At 46.7% G+C, this 16423-nt stretch overlaps 2 protein-coding genes and 1 long non-coding RNA gene across 9 annotated transcripts in view; 2 read left to right on the plus strand and 1 right to left on the minus strand.

The window, feature by feature from the left end:
• LOC107834774 (uncharacterized) overlaps nucleotides 1-7440 on the plus strand; it is a 17003-nt gene extending 9563 nt beyond the window's left edge. Inside the window, exon 2 of the long non-coding RNA XR_001660601.1 lies at nucleotides 7116-7440. This is a non-coding gene — a long non-coding RNA (uncharacterized LOC107834774). The remainder of the gene's footprint in view (nucleotides 1-7115) is intronic.
• Nucleotides 1-16423, minus strand: part of dek (DEK proto-oncogene) — a 34906-nt gene that overhangs the window by 9782 nt on the left and 8701 nt on the right. For 2 of the 5 annotated variants that reach the window (XM_007543075.2, XM_007543076.2), the window contains exons 2-12: nucleotides 9730-9893; nucleotides 9546-9644; nucleotides 9365-9474; nucleotides 8842-8936; nucleotides 8640-8769; nucleotides 8250-8525; nucleotides 8077-8184; nucleotides 7926-8001; nucleotides 7694-7836; nucleotides 7551-7619; nucleotides 6843-7039 (exon numbers count right to left, since the gene is read on the minus strand). In XM_007543075.2, coding sequence (XP_007543137.1) covers nucleotides 7028-7039; nucleotides 7551-7619; nucleotides 7694-7836; nucleotides 7926-8001; nucleotides 8077-8184; nucleotides 8250-8525; nucleotides 8640-8769; nucleotides 8842-8936; nucleotides 9365-9474; nucleotides 9546-9644; nucleotides 9730-9823 — 1212 coding nt within the window. In that variant the 5' untranslated portion in view covers nucleotides 9824-9893 and the 3' untranslated portion in view covers nucleotides 6843-7027. Of the gene's footprint in view, nucleotides 1-6842; nucleotides 7040-7550; nucleotides 7620-7693; nucleotides 7837-7925; nucleotides 8002-8076; nucleotides 8185-8249; nucleotides 8526-8639; nucleotides 8770-8841; nucleotides 8937-9364; nucleotides 9475-9545; nucleotides 9645-9729; nucleotides 9921-16423 lie in introns of those variants that run through there. The other 3 variants (XM_016666642.1, XM_007543078.2, XM_016666641.1) reach the window with 3 other exon arrangements.
• On the plus strand, nucleotides 764-6462 carry LOC103131434 (atrial natriuretic peptide receptor 1-like). 3 transcript variants are annotated; one of them, XR_001660600.1, is made up of 17 exons: nucleotides 764-1331; nucleotides 1398-1533; nucleotides 1773-1857; nucleotides 2334-2613; nucleotides 2717-2794; nucleotides 2901-3005; nucleotides 3068-3139; nucleotides 3210-3372; nucleotides 3479-3634; nucleotides 3712-3907; nucleotides 4227-4373; nucleotides 4460-4583; nucleotides 4902-4970; nucleotides 5199-5373; nucleotides 5505-5603; nucleotides 5742-6258; nucleotides 6306-6462. XR_001660600.1 is itself a non-coding variant. In XM_007543079.2 (17 exons), the coding sequence occupies exons 1-17, from the start codon at nucleotides 1011-1013 to the stop codon at nucleotides 5885-5887; spliced, it is 2265 nt and encodes a 754-aa protein (XP_007543141.1). In that variant the 5' UTR covers nucleotides 764-1010; the 3' UTR covers nucleotides 5888-6462. The 3 variants fall into 3 exon arrangements, 2 of the variants coding, with proteins under 2 accessions (XP_007543141.1, XP_016522123.1); XM_007543079.2 differs by having other exon boundaries at nucleotides 2334-2451; nucleotides 2539-2613; nucleotides 5742-6462; XM_016666637.1 differs by having other exon boundaries at nucleotides 5742-6462.

The raw sequence follows: 16423 nt of genomic DNA on the forward strand, positions 1-16423 counted from the left end.
TGTTCCTTGAGGAACGCCAAGATCCACCTGACGGTTCTGGGCCTTGTGTACTGACCCACAGTTTCTCCTTGTAGGAAAGTCAGGTATTCTGGTTCTGACTCGGCCCGGAATAAATTGAATGTTAGGAAAAAATCCCGGCTGCCTGGAAGCACAGAATAAATGGGTCCGGAAGGTTCTGTCCAGAACCCGATGATTCTGACCGCTTGGCCTCTGCAGCAGGAGGGAGACCAGTTCAGCATGAACAGTGATCCTGGTCCAGAACCGGCCGGAACCAATCCAGGATGTTTTCAGTCTCAATGTGTTTTATCTCCTGGTAAAATAAAGGCTAATAAATCCTGCTGAGCCATATGACCCAACCGGTCCTCTTGTTGCCATGGCAACCTGCAGTCCATCAGAACCTGGGTCCATCAGAAAGAAAGGGGACGACTCTTTTCTTTTTTTGTTATTAAAGTTTTTATTATTTCAGAACATATATATGCATAACCCCTCCCAGTCCTCTCCACACCCTCACAAAACAAAAAATACAAATAAAACAAAGCAATACAACCAGGTCAGCGCATATCAAATCAATAAACGTTTCACAGAAGATTGGCATATACAAATATCCTTGATGCTAGCAGAAACAACCACAGTAAACAGAAGTAGTCACTCATCAGTATTTTCCAAAACAGCAGTTCAAAGGAGTTTACAGGAGAGGAAACAGTTCCAGGATTCTTGAAGTTTTCTATGTCATTATTTAGCTTGGCCAGCATTTGTTGACAATTCATTCCACATTAATTCCAACTAGTGACGACTCCTTTCTGAACCGAGCTGCAGCAGAATTCACCAGAAACAATCTGGAGGTTCTTCCTTCAGAACCAGAACCAGAACCTATTAACAGCTCTGTAAAGACATTGTTATTATTCTGATTATTCCAGCCGGGTCCAGTTTATCGGCCCGGAACATTTCAGCATGTCTGTGGCAGAGCAGAGAGCAGTAATGACCCGTTTGGATCCAGACCAGATTAATCGATGATCCAGGCATTAATAATCTACTGTGGATTTAAAGGATCTCAGGGTTTTGGCTGTTTTTCAGTTTTCTGGAAGTTTGTTCTAGATCTGTGGTGCATAGAAGCTGACTGCTGCTTCTCCATGTTTGGTTCTGGTTCTGGATGCAGAGCAGAACCAAGCAACCCTTGTGGTCCGGTTGAGTTGGACCTGTCGGTTCTAGAACCTGACCTGCGGTTCTGTCCGTCCCCAGGTGTGGCAGGTCCGGTCCAGTTGGACGTGAACGGGGACCGGGAGATGGACTATGCTCTGTGGGACTGGGACTCCAACCGCAGCGCCTACTGGGTACAGAACCAGAACCCTTCAGAACCACACTCTTTCCAGCTCTGACCAGGTTCTGTCCCCCTGCAGGTGGTTCTGACCTACAGCAGCTCTGAGCAGGATCTGACCAAGGTACCCGGGTCGGCCCGGTTCTGGCTGGGCGGAACCAGGCCTCTGGACGTTCCCTTCTGCGGCCTGAAGAACGACAACCCAAAGTGCCTCACAAGTCAGTGGACTGGACCGAACCTGGGTCCAAACATGGGCCAAAACCGGGTCTGAACAGGGCCGAACCAGGTCCAAAAGCAACCAGAACAGAACTCACTGACCCGGATCCCACCGGTCCAATGTCTGGTTCTGTCAGAACCAGAGGTTCTCCAGACCTGAGTTCTGACCCGGGACCTGGTTCTGGTCCGTTTGGGACGGTCTGCATCAGAACCTGAACCGGGAATGTGTTTCACCCCGCAGGAACCATCACTGTCCACCAGATGGCGTCCATCCTGGTCTGCTTCCTCATCACCATGACGACCGCTGTCGCCATCTTCATCTACAGGTCAGAGGTCACCTTCACTGACCAGAACCAGAACCAGAATCGGATTGTTTCCGTGTTCAAAACTAGAACTGCTTAAACTGGTTTCAAACTGGTCCTTAAACCCCCAGTTCATCGGTGGTTTATGGACATTGTCCAGGTTCTGGTTGATGATGGGTCACAGGATTTATTTGGACCTGTACGGTTCTGGACCAGCTGGACTCTTTGGTTCTGGTCCAGGTTTAACTGTTTTCCAGGTTTTGGATCTTACATGACCCAGTTTGAGTCCAGTCGGGTCAGAATTGGTTCTTGATTTGGACCAGTTCCATTTCGGTCTGGTTCAGGTTTGGTTCTCACTGAACTGATCTGACCTGGCAGTACCCCGGCTCTACCTGGGTTAGCTGATTCAAACTGGTTTCAATCAAGGTTATCTCCAGAACCCTCTGTCATTCTGACCCATGGATCTGACCCGTGGTTCCGACCTGGTTCTGGTTCTGCAGGAGGCTGAGGCTGGAGCGGGAGCTGGTGGCTCAGCTGTGGCGAATCTCATGGGATGATCTGCACATGAGCAGCATGGAGAAGGTTCTGCGGAGCGGCAGCCGGGTCACCCTGTCACTGGTGAGCTCTGGAACCACCGCCGGTCAGCAGAGCAGGAAGTTCCCAGTCATTCCACTTCCTGCTAACGAGAAGCTCTTTGCTCCGCAGAGAGGTTCCAACTACGGATCCTTAATGACCGGAGACGGAAACCTGCAGGTGTTCGCCAAGACCAGCTACTGCAAGGTGAGTCTGGCAAGGTGAGAGGAAGGTGGCCTTCATCATCCTCGTCGTTCCCTCAGCGCTCCTTCGGCGTTCCCTCAGTGTTCCCGTCTGTTCTCTCTCACAGGGGAACATTGTGGCCATCAAATATTCCAACAGGAAGCGGATCGAGCTGAACAGGAAAGTTCTGTTTGAACTCAAACATGTGAGTCTGTCCAGATCATCTGAAGACGTTCTGTATTGGAGCATCAGGCAGTTCTGGTTCTGTTGGACCTCCAGAACCGAACTGACCCAGACGTGTTTCTGTTCAGATGAGGGACGTCCAGAACGAACACCTGACAAGGTTCATCGGGGCGTGCATTGACCCGCCGAACATCTGCATCGTCACCGAGTACTGTCCCCGAGGCAGCCTGCAGGTACGCGCACCTTGACGTCCTCCTGTCCCCACATGTCCTCACTTGTCCCCACATGTCCTCAGGACATCCTGGAGAATGACAGCATCACCCTGGACTGGATGTTCAAGTATTCGCTCATCAACGACATTGTGAAGGTGAGCCTCTTCCTGCGCACCACCCGGTCTCCAGGTGGGACAAACGCTCAGTACCCATCTTCGTCCTCAGGGAATGGTCTTCCTTCACAACAGCGTCATCGTCTCTCACGGTAAACTCAAATCGTCTAACTGCGTCGTGGACAAGCGCTTTGTCCTCAAGATCACCGATTACGGTCTGACCAGTTTCCGATCTGACCCGGACTGCGTCAGTGACACTCACGCCTACTACGCCCGTGAGTTCTCCGACTTCTCCATCGCTACCGATGGCTATAGAAGAGGCACGGGGCAAACTTTGTCAAAATAAAAGACCGAGCTGACCTTTCTCTGGGTTTTGTGCAGAGAAGTTGTGGGTGGCTCCAGAGCTGCTCCGGATGGAATCTCCGCCTCTTCAGGGGACACAGAAAGGGGACGTGTACAGCTTTGGGATCATCCTGCAGGAGGTGGCGCTGCGCCGAGGAGCCTTCTACCTGGAGGGGGCACTGCTGAGTCCCAAAGGTAAACCACAGCGGGTCCACAGGGTCCCACTTCCTTCCGGATTCAGGCGTCTCCTGAGCATCCCGGTGTCCCAGCAGAGATCGTGGACCGGGTGATTTTGGGCGAGTGGCCCTGCCTGCGGCCCACCGTCGACCCGGAGGACCACAGAGAGAGTCCGAGTCCCAACGAGTCCAAACCCGAGCTGGGCCAGCTGATGCAGCGCTGCTGGGCCGAGGAGCCGACTGAGAGACCCGACTTCAACCACATCCGCCTGCTGCTGCGCAAGCACGGCACGTAAGGGCCGAGACACGGGCCGGGTTGTAGGGGGTGAAGTCTCCTAGTTTTCCAGCAATGAGCTCTGACACCAGAGAGCCGAGCTGCTCTGGATCAGAACCTTCTGATACATTCTCACTGGAACCCTGTTTATGTCAATAACAGTAGAAATAAACTGCTGCCCTCTGCTGGTGGCTCTAAGGAAATTAAAAAAGTTGTCTGATAAACATCTACTATCATGAAATTCCCTGTTAAATTAAACAAATGTTTATTAAAGTGGTCGGACAGAGCAGAGTTACAGCTAAACGTTTGGTAAACTCTGACATGTTTCTGCTTCCAGAGAGTCCAGAAACAACATCCTGGACAACCTGCTGTCCCGCATGGAGCAATACGCCAACAACCTGGAGGAGCTGGTGGAGGAACGCACCCAGGCCTACCATGAGGAGAAACGCAAGGCTGAGGCCCTTCTCTACCAGATACTGCCACAGTCAGTACTATAGTACTACTACAGTCATCACTGTAGTAGTACTATAGTCAGTACTGATCCTGTGACCTGGTTGTTGTCATCTGCAGCTCGGTGGCAGAGCAGTTGAAGCGTGGAGAGACAGTTCAAGCTGAAGCCTTTGACTCGGTCACAATCTACTTCAGTGACATCGTTGGTTTCACCGCCCTGTCTGCAGAAAGCTCCCCCATGGAGGTCCACAGCCCCTGGACCTTTTGCTATCTGAGAGCAAAGGCTGCAAACTCTGGGGAACTGTTAGCGTAGCTTACATTAGCTAAGGAAAAATGATGGAAGCAGAGGAAACATTTAGCCTAGTCAAACATAAACATTGTTAGAAAAAGAAAACTATTAGCCTAGCTTAAACACAGGAAGCTGTTAGCCTAGCTTAAACACAGGAAGCAGAGGGAAGCCTTGCAGCTGTAAACAGCTCCCCCTGTCTGCAGCTGAACTATGCCTCCTGTGTTTCTTCCATGTTTAGTCTGAATCTAAACCCTGAGGTCTGTGTTTCTGCAGGTCGTGACTCTCCTCAACGACCTGTACACCTGCTTTGATGCCATCATTGACAACTTTGATGTTTATAAGGTGAAAACAGTTGGCGTTTGGGTCAGAACAGGATGAAGGTAGCTGGGATCAGAATTGGTGGATCTGAACGATTCACCTTTTGATCCGGTTGAAGAGGAAGGAAGTCATTCTGTCAATTTTAATCATGTTAAAATAATTTTCTGCCACATTAAAAAACAAAACTAAAGCAGCAGACTTCAGCAGACTTCCTGTCCCGCTAACAGTGCCGTTGTCCTGCGGCGCCCCCAGGTGGAGACCATCGGTGACGCCTACATGGTGGTCTCTGGGCTGCCGGTGAGAAACGGGAAGCGGCACGGCAGGGAGATCGCCCGCATGGCGCTCGCCCTGCTGGCCGCCGTCCGAACCTTCAGGATCCGCCACCGGCCGGAGCGGCAGCTGGAGCTGAGGATCGGGATTCACAGCGGTGAGGATTTGGACCGGCGTTGGGGACGGACTGAGAATCTGATCCTGGACGGACCGTTGGACTTTCCCACAGGAACCGGAAGACGCTTCTGTTCACGGCCCAGACCGGCTCTGATCCGCCTCTCTCTGCAGGTCCGGTGTGTGCCGGAGTGGTGGGTCTGAAGATGCCACGCTACTGCCTGTTCGGGGACACTGTGAACACGTCTTCACGGATGGAGTCCACCGGGGAAGGTGAGCCACGTCTTCGACACACCTGAGATTGGACTGGAGTGGTACCGTCCCCTGCTGGCCCAACAGAAGGTCCTCCAGGGTGGACCGGAACTGGTACCGACAGCAGGTGTTTACAGCCGTCTGTGTTTGTATCTGCAGCGCTGAAGATTCACGTGTCGTCGGCGACCCGCGACGTCCTGATGGAGTTCAACTGCTTCCAGCTGGAAAGCCGGGGGTCCGTCGACGTCAAGGGGAAGGGAACCATGACCACCTATTGGCTGCTGGGGGAGAGCAGCAGCCAATGAGGATGCAGCGCTGACGGAGGGGGCAGAGGATGGAGGCGGTTTGGTTGCTTCCTGGTTCCGGTCAGATCCAGAACTTCTGGAGAACCGGAGTCGGATGAATGGAGGAGAAACATTCCCAGCACCCGAAGGAGGAAAACGGACCGGGACCTTTTTGCAGAGCCTGATCAGGAATCAACATTTCCCTGACCTGGTTTCTCATTCCAGCAGCACTTAGTCTTCCTGCTCTCCATCAGAACTGACTCTGTTGGTTCTGATGACCCGGAGTTTCATGAAGGTGGAGCTCTCTCCCGCCTCCTGGTGGCCGCACGACAGAAATGACCTGGGGACAGGCAGCCACAGGGGGCAGCACAGGGCTGGGACGGACCGGTTCTGTTCAGGCTTTTAGAACCCATCTGTCTCCATGTAGAACCATCTACAGAACCAGATCAGAACCTGCTTGGCAGTTATCCTTTAAATATTGGATGCATTTCAGACGGGTTCTGATCCAGCAGGTCCAAAAGGTTCCTGCTGCGGTTCCGCCTGTTTCAGGAAGTTTAGAATAAATTGTGAAAAAAATAAAAACATGAAGAAAATTTAAAAATAGATCAAATAAATTGTTGTGTTGGATTGCATCGATCCGGTCCTGTTTGGACCTTCATATCCGAGTCATCCAGTCCATCAGATCCGCCACTTAGAGTCTAACCGGGTCACAGGAAGCTGGACTTTCTGCAACCCAGATTTCATCCAATACCTTTTCTGGTTTTTCCACAATCCCAGAGACTGGACCCGAGTCAGAGAACCTGGTTCCCAACAGAACCAGTAGAACCAGGTCAGCGAGGAGGAGCTGCTTCTGATTGAAGGAGGATTTAGATCTGTGGTGGTTCTGTTCTGCATTCAGATCAGCTGTTGTCCTAAACCAGAACCAGAACCAGAACCGGTCCTGCAGGGAGCATTTTGAATCAGAGTCCAAACCGGCTTTGTTGAAAAATGTACAAATTTATTGAACATGTTGATGCGGAGGAGCCGTCCTGCAGGGGGCGCTGTGCCTCAGCAACAGATCGACTTCATTACAAACTGAACCAACGTAAAAACCTGCTGACCACATCCCATAATAACATAAAAACAAGGGTGGAGCCTGTTGCCATGGACACCTGGGCGTCTTCATGTGATGAGCTGTGAGGAGACAGAGGACATCATGAGACTCACTTCCTATCAGGACACAGCGCCCCCTGCTGGAGGACTCAAACAGGTCCCAGTCCGGTTCTGGACTCAGTCCGGTTCTGGACCCAGTCCGGTTCTGGACCCAGTCCGGTTCTGGACCCAGTCCAGTTCTGGTGAGGGCTAGGCTATACGGCTGAAAATGTATCGTGATTTAATGGTTTCATGTCAGGTGGATGACGATGCAGAAACGTGAAAGTTACGCTACACATTGTTGCTAAGCAACCAAAGAGTGAGCGAGTTGATGCTATCCAACTAGCTTATGAGAAGTTTAGCAGCCAAAGCCTTTCTTCTGCCTACATCTCTCAGAATGCCATGTGGTTCAGTGAAATTATTAAATATTCTATCAGACATTATCTATCGATACTGATCACCTGTCTATTTATTGTTCTGGACCCAGGGAGAACCAGAACCGGGCTGGACCCGCTGTGGTGAGGATGATGAGGGTGATGAAAGTCAGACTTACGGTCTTGACCGTCTGCTTGATGAAGTCCTTCCTGCTGCTCAGGTCGTGTTCTGGATACGTGTCGAACACCTGCAGCAGAGAGCAGAGGTCATGCGGGGTGGGGCCGGACAGGGTCAGAGGTCATGCGGGGTCAGCGCTCCGACCTTCAGGCAGATCTGCTTCATGGTCATCTCCTCCAGGTCGGCCTCCTTCAGCAGACTCTCCACCGTCTTCCTCAGCTGCTCGTCTGTCGGAGCCTTCTTCACCATCCTGATGAGCGGCTCATCTTCGTCGGAGCTGTCCTCGGCTGGACCGCGGGGGTCAGAGGTCAATATACGCAGGGGTCAGAACCAGGCCCGGGTCGGACCCGGTTCAGGTTCTGGACCTGCGGCTCACCTGCGTTTGTGTTCTTGCTGCTGCTGCTGCTGTCGGCCTTCTTGGTTTTGGCGGCGGCTACTTTCTTCTTCTTTGGCTGAAACAGAAAGCAGAGTTCTCCATTAGAACCCGGTTCTGGTTCTGGTTCCAGGTTCAGACCTGGGCCTGGTACCTTCTCCTCTGCCTCGCTGGTTCCGTCAGAGCTCTGGCTCCTAGGTCTCTTCTTCGCTGGTATCTGCTGCTTCTTCTTCTTCCCTCTGCTGGACTTGGGCTTGGAGGACTGAAACAACCAGAACCTGTTCAGGGTTCTGCAGGAGGTTTGGGTCAGAACCAAACTGATCTCACCTCATCAGACTCCGATTGGTCAGTCTGCTCTTCCTCTTCCTCCTCCTGTTCTGACCGTTTCTCCTCTCCATCCGAACCTCCGGCCTCCACCGACGCTTCCACCTTCTCGTCATCATCTTCGTCGCTACTGGAGTCCATGACGATGGCTTTGGATTTGCTGCCGGGTTTGGACTTCTTGGTGCCGCTGGCTCTGGGTTTGCTCTTCTTCTTCTTGGCAACCGAGTCGCCGCTGGCCAGCTTCTTCTTGGTCCTCCGCTTCTTCTTCACTGGTGCACGCTGCGGGGGAACGACAGGAGCCGTTAGCAGGGGGTGGAGCCTCAGTATGAAGGGGCGGGGCTTCTTCGTGGAGGGGGTGGGGGCTCACGAAGGAGGGGCGGGGCTTCTGATCACCTTTCCGCTGTTCTTTGGGGCGATCAGGAAGACGAGGATCCGATCGATCAGATCCTGGTGGGTTCCTTTCTTCTCCAGGTCCAGAATGGAGCAGACCAGCTTCAGCTTGGTGTTGGTCAGGTTAGAGTTCCTGGGGGAGACAGGTCCATCAGAACCTCCATCAGAACTGCTCCAGGGATCCAGAACCAGCTGAGGAACCCACCTGAGCATCTTGTCTCTCTTCCTGGTGAACTCCTGGCTGTCTGCGGCGAACGGGAAGCCGTTGAACAGCCGCAGATTCTTCTTGACCGAGGCCGACTGAGAAGACACAAAACCGTTACTGACCGGGTTCTGGTAGAACGGAGCAGTTTGCAAACTAATATGGAATGCTTTGTGATCCTGGACCCGGTCCAGCTGGTGGAGAAAGGAGGACATGGAGATGTTTCTGTTCAGCAGAATCAAATCAGGAACCATCAGCTGCTGACCCAGTTCTGTTGCTCAGGCACAAGCTGGAGACCTTCTGGCCTGCTAGCTGGGACGCTAACAGGGATGCTAACAGGGACGCTAACAGGGACGCTAACAGGGATCAGTATTGTTTTATCAACCCAGAGTAGCTGAGTAGAACCGGGTCAAAGAGTTTCTTCAGACCCAGTAGAACCACTGAGGAGTTCTGGTTCTGCTGAACTCGTCTGGATCAGATCTCACCGGGTCTCAACGGGTCAGAGTCCCTCTTCCTGGCTCTTTACCTTCCCGGGTCGGTCGAACAGGATGGCGTGCAGCAGCTTCAGCTCCTCCGCCTTCCTCCTGGTGATCTCGTAGTTGGTCCGAGGAATGTCGCCCAGCTTGTCTCCACTGCCTTAACACATCAGAACCGGCCACCTGTCAACCCGCAGAACAGGTGCAGGGCTGGTTCTGTTCGGGTCTTACCATCTGCCACTTTCAGCTTCTCCCTGGCCTTCGGAGCCTGGAAATCCAGCCGGTCCACTGTCTTTTTGGTCCGCTTCCCTTCAATGATTTCTCCACCGTCTGCAGCAGAATCAGAACTTTCAGAACCTTTAGAGTTCTGGTTCTGGGCACACAGACCCGGTGGGCCGACGGAGAATCCAGATACCTGAGATCTTGGAGGAGCTTCTGGAGGGAACCGCCTCGTCTCTCTGAAAATCGTCCTCCTCAGAGATGGTAGAGCCGTCCATTGCTTTGCTCATGTCTGACGTCTGGACGGCCAATCAGCAGAGGGCAGATGTCTTGGACAGCCAATCAGCAAAGGGCAGATGTCTGGACAGCCAATCAGCAGAGGGCAGACTCAGCTCTCCAATCTCACAGCAGCAATTTAAGCTTCTGCCTTCAGATTGAAAAGGTTTTTATGTCTAATGACCTCCTGCACCACAGGGGGCGCCAGAGATTCATCCCACCATGTTTCAATAAAAGCCTTTTTTCTCACCCTGAAGAAATCATCATAAAAACTCCAGGGCCTCATGTATAATAGAGTGTACAGTTTTCACACTAAAACTTGGCGTACACACAAATTTAGGGGAAAAAAGGGATGTAAAGCCGTACATACGCTCATACCTGTGCACCAGTGACTTGCGGTCAGGAGAGGCATCATGGGAAAAAAAATGTAATAAGATAATTTATGTTGCTCTTTTCACCCTGTGGTTTCTACTATGAAGTATTCATTTTTCATTTGGCTAAACCAATTAAGGCTGTAACGATTCCTCGAATGATTCGAGTACCTCCATAATTAAAATTCCTCGTGGAAAACTGATCTGCCTCGAAGCTTCGTTAATTTATGTTTTATTATTTAGCTCACCGTGTTCTGACCGGAACATTATTTGCGTTGCGCGGAGCTCCGACTTCCTCCGAGTTGTTACGAAAGCTAAGTGTTATCATCTTGACGTCCAATTTTCAAGTTCGGCCTAGGAGGATTTTATTGATCCATGATAATGCCCAGGTTTTCGAGGTTTTCGGGAACCAATAAACATCCTTGACTGGAGCGATGTTCGGCAGCCTTTCTCCGCTGGGACCTGCTGGTTCAAACCGAACGGCGGGAAGACGCTGAGGAGGATTTATACAGGTGAGCAGACCGACTGAACACAGCGGCCGGCTGAGTAGCTGATGCTTACCGTGTAAATGTAGCTTTACGGACAAACCGCACAATACATTTCATGTCTCAACAAACGGGAGGCGGAAATCATCTGAGTGTGACGAACGAAGGTGTAAAATCCCGTTGCTAACATAAACACAAAAGCTGNCAACCCAAATCTGCATGTAGATCCACATTCAGATGAAGGTTGAATCAATGTTGATTCCTAACCTATTCAATGCAGTATCCACACAAATATGCATGTAAGTTGACATACAGATGATGGCTGAATCAACATTGATATAATGTCAGTTGTGGTTGAAACCCTAACGTTGATTCAACATACAAGTCACCGACCACTTTCAATGTTGTTTCAATGTCAGCGTTCAACGTTGATTCAATGTTTCTGGCTGACATTGATTCAATGTTGTTTCAATCATTCTGTGCTATCTGGGTACATTTCTACACTTAAACAGTTTTCGTAAGTGGATTTTCAACTGAAGCAGACATTTAAACACACTTAAATATAATTCTACCACAATACACTTTGAAGAAATATAATAAAAATATACTTTAAGTGAACAAAATATGTATTTGTTCAAGTAACAAAACAATATGCTTTTAAAGATATTTTGTGTATATTTTAAAATATTTTTTTTTAAATTCACTTAAAGCTTGCTTTAAAAGAAAACTAACATACTGAAATTTCAGTATGCTTTAAATGACATCCCTCATGCCTCAATACATCAAACATTGACAGTTTAGTGACAGGTTCAGAGGTTCTACAACAAAAACAATACTTGTCCTTAAAGGGATCCACGACTAGTTATAAAAATAGACCTTATTTGGGAAATATTTATCTCAGATGTAAAAACAGTACAGTAATAATACTGTAGGTTATTTGGTTTTATAAATTTTAATAAAATATTGTCACAGGAATGTCGCCATGTTTTTAACACTGCAGTGGATTCTGGGTAAATGACGTGTAAAGGTCCAACTGCCTGGGTCCTCCAGCCAAAACAGTGATGAGTAACTTTATTAGCCTTTTTAATTTGAATCGGAGCGCATTGAAATTGATCAGAACTAGAAATAACAAGAGGTGATGAAGAGGAGGAGCAAACAGAGGAAGAGTTGGCTGTAGGAGCCTTCAGGTTCATAGTGAAACAATGAATGTTTCATTTATGAATGAACAATATGATAAACAAGAACTCAGGCAAAGTTAGCCTTGCTGTGTTTCCTCTGTAGACTCCAGTACAGAAAGGACCTGATGACGTCATCAACCCAGTGAAAAAATGGCAGCCTCCATGGGTGAAAAGATGTAAATTTTTTAAGTAATTATGAGTTTTGGCATAATACAAACAGCAATTTTGTAGGAATAGTTATAGGAAAATTGCAACACATTTAGGCCAACATGTTCAACTAGTCGTGGATCCTTTTAACTGTAAATGTAGCAGGTATCCTCAGTTTTACATCTCTCCCAATATGATCTGTTGTTTTCAGTGTTTTAACTAAAACACGGAGCTGTCTTTACCCAATCGATTTTCAGATATGATATAAGATCTATAAGTCAACGGCAGTAGCTCCAGTTCACACTCCAGACCAGATGGTGGCGGTGTTGCACACTTTCAGTTTTTTTTTTTTTTTTAAAGCACCATAAAAAGAAGAAAAGCCACGAAGCCGCTGAAGGTAACAGATGCTGTTCAAATTCGCTCTTTTTACAAGCATAATATTGAATTAAAAATAGAGACAGCCTTGATAATAGTTAGTAGTTTTGGAAAATTCAAGCTGGTGACGTCCTAGTGCGAGTTAGACAACACAACTGGACAAGAACCGGATGGAAATGAAATGACAAAGCTGAAGTTGGTTTCCAATTCCAGCTTCCAATAGCTAAAGGGCGATTCCACTTAATTTTTCACTACTTTCCGCATCTTTAATCAACTCTAGTTTAAAAACTACTAGACCAAGACACTTGAAACTTGGACTGGATTATTCTCTTCTTCAAGCTGAATATTTAAAACCTTGTTTGTGATTTGTGAAACCTTTTCCTGATTTGTGAAACTTCACTTAACAGACCCCTGCAAAAGATCTGTCCTTCCAGCAGCCATCACCATCTATAAAAACTCTGAAAAATTAATGAGTTACACCAACATTTTATTTCGCACTGGGATTAATAAAGTGGTTTTGAATTAGAATTGAATTTTTAAAAAACTGCATGGAACATATGTAAATAGTAATCTGATCTTTAGTGAAGTTTCACAAATCACATAAAGGTTTCACAAATTCCAAACATGGATTAAAATATTCTGCTATTAGAGCAGAATAATATAGTCCAGGTATGATAGGTGTTGCAGTTTTGGAGCTGGATATCCAAAAAATGTCCGAAATCAGCCTTTATTGAAATTTCACAAATCAGAAAAAGGTTTCACAAATCACAAACATGGTTTTAAATATTCTGCTATTAATTGAAAATAATCTGGTCCAGGTTTGAAGTGTCTAGCTGTTGTAGTTTTTTAATTAGAGCAGATGATCGAGATGAAAACAAATGGTGAAAATCGAACTTTAATGAGTTTTCACAAATCAGGAAAATGTTTCATAAATCACAAACATGGTTTTAAATATCCAGCTTGAAGGGGAGAATAATTTAGTCCAGGTTTGAAGAGTCTAGGAGTTGTAGTTTTTTAATTAGAGCAGTTCTAGTAATGAAATAGGTGCCAGAAAATGGTGAAAATCTAACTTTGAGTTTTCACAAATCAGGAAAATGTTTCACAAATCACAAACATGGTTTTAAATATTCTGCTATTAGAGCAGAATAATTCAGTCCAGGTTTGAAGTGTCTAGGTGTGGTAGTTTTTAAATGACAGACGATTAATGATGCGGAAGGTTGTGAAAAATTAAGTGGAATCACCCTTTAGCTATCGGAAGCTGGAATTGGAAACCAACTTCAGCTTCGTAAATGAAATGTGGGTCACAAAAGGAACCGAAGGGTCGAAGGCTGCTAACGTGTTGCTAGCTGGTGGTAGGTTTGGTTAAAAATGCTAATTATCTTCGTTTAATTATAAACAGGGCAGGACACATATCAACAAACTGATGTTGGTTTCAGAAATAATTATTTTATTATTGCTATAACAATCATTCTGCTTCATGTGATAACTGCATGGAGGCTGTTTGTTGGGACTTGATATAGTTTTCTTCATAAACTTAACCTGATATAGTTTTCTTCACTGGCTGTTGTTATAACTCGTTCATCAATGTTTTTATCTTCAACATATGTTTGCAGTCTAAGCAAATGAAAGAGGAAGCAGAGAGATCAGGTGTTAGAAACCTAAAGACTTCCTGTCTCAGAAGCAGCTCTGCTCCACCAGATCACCAACCAGCTCTGAGGATGAACCTCCACATCGTCTTCATGGTGGAAGGATTGTTATCTCACTGACCAGCTAGCTACATTTTTAACAGAAAATTGCTGTGTTACCAACACCAAGTGCTTAATAAACATGATTTGATTTAAAGACAACTGGACAGAATTTTTCCCCTTGTTAATCTAACATTTCTCTTTCATACATTTTATTTGTTGTTGGCTTTCAGGGCCCTGTGATGGACTGGTGACCTGTCCATGGTGAACCCTGCCTTTCATCTGATGGCTGCTGGAGATGGGCACCACCAGCCCCCCTCACCACCCTGCAGGGATCAGCCTGTTCAGATCATGGATGGAAAGATTTTAAGGTCGTTCGTCTCCTTAAGTCCACACTTAAAACAGCTTCATAGTTAATGCCAACATCAGCTGATTCTGACATTGTTGACTATTTTTTTTCTACTTCTAATATAAACAGGCAGAGAAGAAACACAGAAAAAAAGCACATTATAGTACACTTTAAATTCTGATTTTTTTTTTTACAATTACTATTAAAATACACTATGTACAAAACTAGTTGTTCCAAAGTAACACACTTACTGATGATTAGTCTGGCTTCAAGTGTGCTAAGATTGAACATACTTGGTATATTTATTTTTCACCGGGGTTGGCTTTNATGTAATATTTTTTCTTTTTTCTTTTATTATTGATTTCTTCTTATCTGCAATTGTGTTTGCAAGGTCCCCACCAAAACTTAGACCGAACCTACGCCCTTGCAAGGCACACCTGTCAAGCCTCCCGTTTTGGCAGGGAAACTACCGTTTTTTACCCCCCTTTCCCGCAATTCTTTACAATAATTTTTCTGTAAATATCCCGTATTGCTCTCCCCCCGGGTCTTACGTTCGTACCCCGGTCTACCGGTCGTTTCTCCCTCCACATCACGTTCATCTGTCTCCCCCGGACCCACCGTCTGTCTCCTGGCCTATTTCCTACCTCAAACCCCATCTTACATTCTTCGTTCGAAGATGAATACATTACGGAGGCCCCCAGGGGACATGGGGAATTTTTTTTCTTTTGCGTTCCCTCGCAATACTTTTGTAATACATAAACTAAAAGCTGGAGTATTGACATTTTTATAAGCGTATGTGAGCCTGCCTCTTTATTATTAAATTGAATAGAAGTTCAGATTTTTGTATAGATTTTCTTCAGGTTAACTTAGAAAGTGAGCTGTTATTGTTACAGGTTAATTTTCTAAACTACAGAAAAGTAACTGTTAGGGATGCTCAAATATGAAAAATTGGACTGATGTTGATATCCAATAGTAACACTGGTGTTATGCTAGATTTACCAATATTTTATTTTATAATTTTTTTTATCTGATTACTCGATTAATTGTAAGAATAATCAATAGATTACTCGATTACTAAAATATTGGTTTACAACAGCCTTAAAAACAATTTTGATTATTTTTTTTCGCTGAATTTTTGCATTTTCCCATTCAAATGCTCGGAAGCTCAGGCGGTGAGGCAGCAGCGAGCTGAGCCTCACCTGGACTGATCAGCCTCTGGCTAACTGCACTGGCTGCCATTTGATGCTCCTCCTGTCTGTACGTCGCTAAAAAAATGGCTAAAAACATTCAATATATAAACTGGTTTTCCATAATTTAGCTCATGTATATAATGTACAGTGTTTTTGTCACAAACTGTGTGTGTGACGTGTTTTGTGTGAGGAGGAGCGATCAGAAACGGCAGAAAACAGATTGGAGGGGAGGCAGGCAGTTCTCTTGCCTCATGGCAGGGGGCGCTCATGATCCCAGATATTGTGACTCCACAACTGCAGAGTAAGAGACAGCGAGCTAGCCATACAGTAAAGTGCAGCAATATATTTATAGTTTTCTCCTCTCTTCCAACGTCAACATGAATGACCACCCAGACAGCACACGATGTTAAATCAACGTTGAAAAATAGTTAGAATCGTTGATTTTTGGTTGAAGTCGACAAATGATGGTGGATCAACCATCAAACAACCATCCAATCAAACCGTTGAAACTGTGTCATTGAATCAACGTTGTTTGGTGGTTGAAATCAAACAATGTTGAAATGCGGAAGTCTGATTAATGGTTGAGTTTTGGTTGAAGTCGACAAATGATGGTGGATCAACCATCAAACAACCATCCAATCAAACCGTTGAAACTGTGTCATTGAATCAACGTTGTTTGGTGGTTGAAATCAAACAATGTTGAAATGCGGAAGTCTGATTAATGGTTGAGTTTTGGTTGAAGTCGACAAATGATGGTGGATCAACCATCAAACAACCATCCAATCAAACCGTTGAAACTGTGTCATTGAATCAACGTTGTTTGGTGGTTGAAAT

This window comes from Poecilia formosa, unplaced genomic scaffold (assembly GCF_000485575.1).
Source record: "Poecilia formosa unplaced genomic scaffold, Poecilia_formosa-5.1.2 Scaffold761, whole genome shotgun sequence".
Classification (NCBI taxonomy): Eukaryota; Metazoa; Chordata; class Actinopteri; order Cyprinodontiformes; family Poeciliidae; genus Poecilia; species Poecilia formosa.

What these genes read in the sequence shown, in the direction of transcription:
- LOC103131434 (XM_016666637.1), top strand. Translation starts at nt 1,011, where the DNA reads ATGATCCAGGCATTAATAATCTACTGTGGATTTAAAGGATCTCAGGGT. An exon ending in CTGCTGCGCAAGCACGGCAC is followed by an intron (nt 3,908 to 4,226) that starts GTAAGGGCCGAG and finishes TTCTGCTTCCAG; the next exon opens with AGAGTCCAGAAACAACATCC. An exon ending in CAGAAAGCTCCCCCATGGAG is followed by an intron (nt 4,584 to 4,901) that starts GTCCACAGCCCC and finishes GTGTTTCTGCAG; the next exon opens with GTCGTGACTCTCCTCAACGA.